The 7,646-nt window shown below is 64.6% G+C and overlaps 3 protein-coding genes across 3 annotated transcripts in view; 1 reads left to right on the plus strand and 2 right to left on the minus strand.

Annotated features, from left to right (window-relative positions):
* The window catches only part of MNEG_11483 (RNA-binding motif protein, X-linked 2), a gene marked incomplete at both ends in the record, with an annotated part of 1,276 nt that extends 860 nt beyond the window's left edge, over positions 1-416 (minus strand). The window contains one exon of the mRNA XM_014040043.1: positions 41-416. Within this exon, the coding sequence (XP_013895497.1) occupies positions 41-416 (376 nt within the window). The remainder of the gene's footprint in view (positions 1-40) is intronic.
* Positions 417-4,749: 4,333 nt separating this feature from the next.
* Positions 4,750-5,401, plus strand: MNEG_11484 (hypothetical protein; the record flags this gene model as incomplete). The annotated part of the gene is made up of 2 exons (XM_014040044.1): positions 4,750-4,947; positions 5,195-5,401. The coding sequence occupies 2 exons, from the start codon at positions 4,750-4,752 to the stop codon at positions 5,399-5,401; spliced, it is 405 nt and encodes a 134-aa protein (XP_013895498.1).
* A 1,974-nt stretch (positions 5,402-7,375) lies between these two features.
* MNEG_11485 (hypothetical protein) lies at positions 7,376-7,597 on the minus strand (the record flags this gene model as incomplete). Its single annotated transcript, XM_014040045.1, has 1 exon — positions 7,376-7,597. One exon carries the CDS (start codon positions 7,595-7,597, stop codon positions 7,376-7,378), a length of 222 nt encoding a protein of 73 aa, XP_013895499.1.
* Positions 7,598-7,646: the final 49 nt, after the last annotated feature.

Genomic DNA, 7,646 nt, shown 5'->3' on the forward strand with positions numbered 1-7,646 from the left:
CCCCGCCGCTCCCTCCCCCCCTGCCTGTTGCCCCCGAAACTTCCGGCCCCCACCTGCGCCTTCCTCTTCTTGTAATTGTCCACATGCTCCACCCGCACCTTGCGGCCCGCCACCGTGGCGCCGTTCAGATTGTCGACGGCCAGCACCGTGCTGCGCTGGTCGTCGTACGCCAGGAATGCAAACCCCTTCGTCTTCCCTGTCGCCTTGTCGCGCGCAAGGTTGATATCCACGATCTCCCCATACTGCGCAAACACGGCCAGGATGTCGCCCTCTGTGAGCGCAAAATCGAGGCCACCGGCGAAGATGTAGGCGCTGTGCTTGAAGCGCGCGTGCCAGCTGGCGTCCTCGCCGAGGCCGAGGTCGTGCTCTCGCGCGGTGGCCTTGATGGTGTTCTTGATCTGGGTCAGCGGGTTCATGGCTGCGGCGCGGCGGGGGTCGAGGCGCTGGCGCGTGTGGGGACGGCGGCTGGGGCGCTTCAGATGGCCGCTGCCGCTGCTTCTGCTCCTGCTGCTGCTGCTGTTGCTGTGCTGCCGCAGCTGCTGTGGCTGATGATGCGCGCAATTGGGCGCGCTAGCTAGCTCGAGGGGCGTGCAAAATAAGTATACTATCAGCGAGACTGCATCATATGCGTCTGACGGACGTCATGGGCGCCTTGTAGTTGGATTGCAGATCAAGCCTACAGATCACGTACAGCAAAACGCAGATCAGAGGACTGCATGATCATCAGAGGGGTGTGGATACATGTAAATACTTTGATTTTTAATGGTCTTCTGAAAGCGATGCTGTTCTTCAATAGAATAATATCATACTCGCTTTGGGCTTTCCGTGTTCGTCAGGCCCCATGCATCTTCCAAAGTTCAGCTGGAATGTGATTACGACTTCGGTTCTGCATTTTCATGATCAATATACAGGGCCATCAGCGGGTCAGGGCAGGGTGTCACCCCGCTTTCATCCGGGTGACGTATTGGGGTCGGCGTCATCAGGCGAGAACCGCTGTCCAATCTCACACAGAAGTCGCAGCGCCTCCTCCGCACTGCCGAGCACCTGACCCTGGTTTGGGCCGTGTACCTCAAAGGCGCAGCTCATAGTTTGGTGGACAGCAATACGCTGCGGGAGCGAAAGCCGCAGGAGGGTTTGGTGCCGATGAGAGCTCCCCCTGCTGACGACCGCCTCCATCTCCCTGCTGCCGCGTTGGCCCAGCCGTCACTCGCGTGGCAGGTGCGGAGCGAGCCGTCCAGTGCCTCCCAATGGATGTTGATATCATCCCTAATGCACGGCGTTTGCTCACGCGGATGGGCTGGGAAAATCACCCTCGAGCATGGTTAATCAAACCGACATGCGCTCTGGGCGAGGCGCGGACCGCAAGCACGGCAAAGCTTCTCATAACAGGTACGCATTGCCGTGCAGATCCCTCTTCGTGGAATAGATTTACATAATGCGCTCCTGCGTTGGCAGCAGCAACAGTGTGGAGCGCACGGTTGCGGTCGCCATTGCGGGGGTCACACGCGCCGCCACAATTGCGCATACTCACATGAATGCGGCAGCTTGCAAGGATACGGCCATGTGGCATTTGCAGGGACCGACGCATGGGGCCCCGTTCATGCATTGGTACGCGATTGGCTGACACGGACATGCCTGAGGACAGGGGGCTGCCTGCGGTGTCACTCCGTCCTCGGGCGCCTCCATGCATCATGACGACGCACATAAAGTTCTGACAGCCACAGCATCGTAATGTAACCAGAGTGCAAGCGCCCGCCCCTGCCTGTGCCGTCGTGAGTTGTCCAGTGTGAAAGGCGGTCTCCAAGGCCCGATGGCGATGGCTGCAGGTTGTGCCTCAGGCAGGTCTGGCTGACAAAGCTGTTGTGTCTGTGGCAATCAACAACAATTTTGCCGTCGATCTGATTGTACAATGTGCGTGACTTCCTGCCTTTTTGTGGGTCAGGCACGGGGGCTCAGTGGTGATTGGTAATTACGCCCCAGCAAACCGGCCAAGCAAGACCTTGGTTGGATGTTGAAGCAGAGCAGTTCCAATTGACCAATCGATCACGGCATACGAGTGTAGGCTCGTCCAGCCACCTTTTCTTGCGCCAGCCGCGCTCCCTGAGCGCGAGCAAAGGCCGCCAAGCTGGCTCGGATACGAGAAAAGCCGAAACTTACATTGGATCAGGTGATGATGCCCCACAGCGGCGCAACAGTGGCTCTGGGGCGGGGGTCGACATTCAGCATCGACAAAATCGTTGCATTGGCTGACGCCACCACGTGAGGTGGGGCAGTTACCGCCTCCGCCCACGCCAGCCTCAAGACCCAGCAATTGTTCCCATCCCACCGCTTGTGCATCCACCCGCAGCTGATCGAGACCCTGCGCAAGCGCCAGGAGGCGTGCGTGCGGCTGCAGCATGACAACGCGCATCTGCTGCGCCGCGCCGCGGCGCTGGAGCTTGTCGCCGCTGCGGCGGCAGAGGTGATCCTGTCCCTGAGCGTCGCCGCCAGCGGGACTTGCGACCCGGTAGTCGCGGCGGCGGCTGCCGCCGCCGCAGCAGCAGCAGCCGGGGCCGAAGCAGCCTCGGTCAATGTCGCGAGCGAAGCACGCGGCTCTGGGGGTGCCGGCGTCGCGGGGCCTGCGGCTGCGCGCGATCATGCGCACGAGGGGCTGAGCGCGATGGCAGTGTCAGCGGCGGCTGACGCGGCGGTGGGGGCGGCGCTGCTCCCAAGGATTGGGCATGCGACTAGCGGAGTAGCAGAGGCTGGCCAGGACCAGCGGCAGCAGCAGCAGCAGCAGCAGCAGCAGCAGCAGCAGCAGCAGCAGCAGCAGCAGCAGCAGCAGCAGCAGCAGCAGCAGGACGAAGGGGTAACACTGACTGTCGACAAGAGCAGAGTGGCGCAAGGCAGCGATCCGGGCTCCTTCTCGCCTGCCCAGGACAGCGGAGCGTTCGGCGGCGCCACGCGGAGCGGCGGGGATGCGTCCCATGGCAGCAACAGCAGCGGGGGCGCAGCGGGCTGCCGCAGTGCAGGCGAGCGGCAGCAGCAGGAGCAGGGGCAGCAGCAGCAGCCTGAGGCCCTGCGGCCGCCGCAGCAGCGGCAGGAGGGGTGGCGGCACGAGATAGTAGCTGTTGGTGACTGCTCACATGGTGTAAAGCGCGGCCGGGAAGGCGGCGAGCAGCAGCAGCAGCAGCAGCAGAAATGGTGCAGCGCGTGTCCTGATGCAATGGAAATTGACAGGCCGCTCACTCGCGACACGTGTGAAGGCGTGCCGCCGTTGCTTCCGCTGTCGTTGCCAACGCCGACAGCGCCTCTGCAGCAGCAGCAGCAGGAGCAGCAGCAGGAGCAGCAGAAGCAGCAGCAGCACCCGAGCCCCCTGGCGCTGCTGCGGCTGCCCCGGGTGCTTGAGCTGTCGGCTTCGGTGCGCGCCCTCCTCGGATCGTGCGGCCCCGCCGCGGCCGCGGCGCTGGGGCCCCATCGTTTCGAGGCGCCCGAGGGGTGCCTCCACGCGCTCGATCTGATCTTGGACGCCACAAACATCGGGGCCGCGCTGCCCCTGTCTGCAGAGGGCGCGGTGCACGCTTACACCGCCTTCATCATGGTGGGCTTTGCCCCTCTCTCGCGCACTGCCGTGGTGCTGCCGCGCTGCAAGCTCGGCAGCTCAATTTGCGGGCGATGAGTTGAGGGATACGCTTCCGCCTAGCGTCCGCGCTAACGCCCCTCGTCCGGAACGGGAACGGCCGCCCCGCCGCAACGCGTGCACGGCGCCGCACGCCCAAACCACCTGCCCACCTGCCGGGGTCCTGGCGCCCGCAGGAGGCGCTGCTGCTGCAGACGCTGCTGGACCGAGACATCGAGATGGGGAGCCTGTGCGATCAGCTGTCTGGGATCCTGCAGGCCAACCTTGGATGGATCTACGCGGCATGGTGCGCGCCATGTGTGAATGTACCCGCCCAACGCATGTGCATTCGGCTGCATGGGTGGCCCGCCTGCCATGGCTTCACGAACTTGCCTCCCAGCTCGCGCCAGGCAACTGGGAGTGTGGGCCGAGCATGCGCGCCGGCTCGAAAGGGGCAGCTTCAAAAAACGCGCCGGCGCACTGCAAGTTGGTGACCCTGCTTTGTTGGCAAAACCTGTTGATTAGGCGCACGCAAACCTCACCCCCACTGTCCGCGCTGTGCTCCGCTCTGGCATGCGGCGGGCCCCAGGGTGTGGAACCCCCTGCCGGTCGTGCGCCTCTCCACCAGTAACCTGCTGAACCGCGGACGCGCAGCGCCGCCGCCGGCGAGCCACTGGGTTGAGTGCGTGCGCGCCCTACGGCCCAGCCGCCAACAGGTGCGCAGCCGCCTGGGCTCGAACGAGCTCGGCACGCCTCTGTGCGCCGCGCCGCTCTTGCCAGGCGCGGCGGCAGCACCGATGCGCTCGCCCCAGCTCCCTGCTTCCGCCGCTGCGGCACACCCTTGTGGCGCTGTGGATGTCCCAGCAGCAACCCTCATCGCCCTGAGCACTTAACGCGTTGCATGCGTGCATGCGCGCACGCGCACACACACGCACACACACTCACGCACACATACACACTCACGCACACGCACACACACACACACACATATGTAAATCTGCACGTATATGTGTATACATACAGCATCACACACAAACGATGTCACACAAAGTCTCCCTCTCCAAATGTATACGAAGCGTCAGTGTGTACAAAGCGTCACACGGACTCACTCATAATCACATGCACACAACACACTCGCACACCCCATCACCATGAAAAACCAGCTGCTCTACCTGGGAGAGCTGCGCCGCATCGTGCGCAAGCAGCAGCAGCGCCTGGTGCGCTCCTGGGTTGCGGCCGCGGCCCGGCTCAGCGCCGCGGTGGCGGCGGGCAGCTGGGCCGGCATGCAAGCCGCGCTGGGCGGCTTGGACAGCGTCCTGAGGCGCTGGCAGGTGGTCGGCACTGTGCAGGTGGGTGCGCCTGCGCTTTGAAGCGTGCATCGCGCACGCCAGCTTGCTGCTGGCTGCACGGGAGCGGGATCGAGAGGTTCCATGCGCAAAGCGCAAGCACGCGCGACTGCAATTACGCGTGTGTGTGTCGCAGCTGCACCCACTGACCCACGCATTCAAGAGCTTCGCGCGCACACCCCTCCCTCTCACATCCCCCCCACTCACCCGGCCCCGACCCCCGCCCGCCCTTTTGAACCCCTCGCCCCAGGCCGTCGCATGGGTCGGCTGCGTCACGCCGCAGCAGATGGTGCGGCTGTGCGTGCGCGCGTTCCCGTTTGCGCCTACGGGGGACGAGCTGCTCGACCACCTCATGCTGGCCAGCGAGGCCGCGGGCGCCGCCGACGCGGCCGAAGCTCGCGGCGCTGCCCCCCATGCGTGGCCCGACGGCGCGTACGGCGGCCTGCCGTCGGCGTGACAGGCGGCTGGACAGGACACGCGGCTGCCGGCGGGCCGAGAGGCTTTTGGCGGCGGCGGCGGCAGCAGCGGCGGGGGCTCTCCAGGCGGGAGGAGGTGTTGCCAGCGGTGGGCGCCGGCCTGAGGCGGTCGAGCCCTTCGTCCAAAGGCGGTGTGCGCCGCGACCGGCCACGCACAGCAGCGCAGCCGCACCCAGACGAATGCTCGGATCCCTGATGCGCCGCCGCGGCGGCCTAGGAATGCCACGCGGCGGCGGCGGCTGCGGGACCGGGCCTGGGTCAGCCGAGCCGCGTCACACGGGGTGGCGGGTTCGCCTCTCCCCCATCCTGTCATCAAAACCCGCGCGACCTCGAGGCGCATTGCACCCGTAGTACGTACCGGTAAGCGCAAGCATTGGCACAAGGCACCTGACATGTTCCAAAGTGCCGACATGCAAGTTGCCGCCTCCTTCCTTGGACGCGTCCTCCTCGAGGCCCCATCCCATTTGGGATGGCGCGAAGCCTCACAAACACTTGCCCCCTTGAAGCTGTGGCCCCCAGCACGGCTCAGCGACCCCAATATGCTCTGCGGTCCATCTGTTACTGCCCGGCCTCCTGCGTCTGCTTTTCCCATGCGCGTTGCTGACACTCGGCCGCGGCGGCGGCCTGCCACTCGCAAATTTTGACACTGGGCATGCTCCGGAGCATGGCCGGCCCCAAGGCCCGGCCCTCTCATCCAATTTGCCACGCCGCCTTGTGTCCGTCCGGTTCGCCATCACGAGCCAGTTGGGCGCCGGCGCGGCTTCGCCCCGCGTCGGCTGGGCTTGCTACCAGGGTTGGGCGGAGGAACTCTTGGTCTGCTGCTGATGATGATGGTTATGACAAGCAAAAAACGATGCATGTTGATTGCGCCAGGGTTTGTTTTGGAAATTCCTGCCGCTTTTCTTGGGTCTCAGGCTGCTGGGATCCTCCCCTCTCTGCTGCTGTGGCGGGCGAAGTTACGACACACACTGCTGCACAAAGCTACGACATACATTGCTGCGGGGTCAACCAACCTGTTGCTCTCCCTCTATCTATCTGGCGCCCCGAACAGCCCTTCACGTGCGGCCAATCATACAACTGGGCGCACGTGCGCGGCGCCCCAGCATGTTGCATGGCGCCCAATCAGGCGCCAGCGAACTCCAGGTGGGCCACCTTGCCCCAGCCTCGCAAGATTTGCCTGTGCGCGCCCACCTTGCGGGCAGCGCACTTCGCGCGCGCTCGTGCGGGCCAGCCTGGGGGAGGCGGGCCGCACTGCAGCGCGGCGACCAGCGGCCGCGGGACAAGTGGAATTCTAGGGGGCGCCTCTCGTGACCGTCGCCCTCTGCTGTTCGCCCCTCTTATGCGATCGACCGTTTCTTAGCGGCGCCTCTGCGTCATCTCTGCTTCAATTCAATTCGCTACCACGAAACAATGCCATGAATGCAATCAGCGGGCGTGTGAGGGTGCTGTGAATTAATACACATGTGCGCGTGCGCGTGCGCGCTTGTGTGTGTGTGTGTGTGTGTGTGTGTGTGTGTGTGTGTGTGTGTGTGTGTGTGTGTGTGTGTGTTTCATGTGAGTGCGTGCGCCCATGCTCACGTTTCAGAGTGTGAGTGTGGGCACTAGCACGCGCCTGCGGCCTTTGCACCTGACCCATTAGCCAAGGCACCTCGCCACTTGTGTGCCCCATCTGTCCAGAAACCAACGGCTGCAGTCTCGATTTCATTCAAGTCATCCATTGGGGTGGTCAGAAATTCTTGATACACGCCATGGTAACATGCGCGCATATGGCATTCCCTAGCATCTTTCACGCAGGGCACAGCACAGGGCGCGGGCGCAAGCGCCACATACAAAGACGTGCCTTCAAAAAAGATGTGTGACCAGCATGGAGGCCAACAAAGGGAACGCGGGTGCAGCGGAGCTCCTGGCTCAAGATGCAAGGCCCCGCACCTGCAACTCCGTAACAGCCAGGGCCCTCACGGCTGCGGCCCACCGCCGTTCTCGTCCAGCACGCCGCCAGCTGCCGCCCCCGCCTCGCGCGCCGCCGCCTCCGCCCTCGGCCGCTTAGCGGCTGCGGCGGCCGCCTCGGCGCCGGCCTTGTGCTGCTGCTGCTGCTGCGGCGGCGGCGGCGACGGCCGCTGCACGTTGGAGTTGGATCCCGCGCCAAAGCCGACGGTCGTCGCGCCGCCGCCCCCCATCAGATCCGCGAGCGAACGCTTCCCAGCGCCCGGCCGCGCCGGCCCCGCC

This window comes from Monoraphidium neglectum (assembly GCF_000611645.1).
Source record: "Monoraphidium neglectum strain SAG 48.87 unplaced genomic scaffold scaffold02766, whole genome shotgun sequence".
NCBI lineage: Eukaryota > Viridiplantae > Chlorophyta > Chlorophyceae > Sphaeropleales > Selenastraceae > Monoraphidium > Monoraphidium neglectum.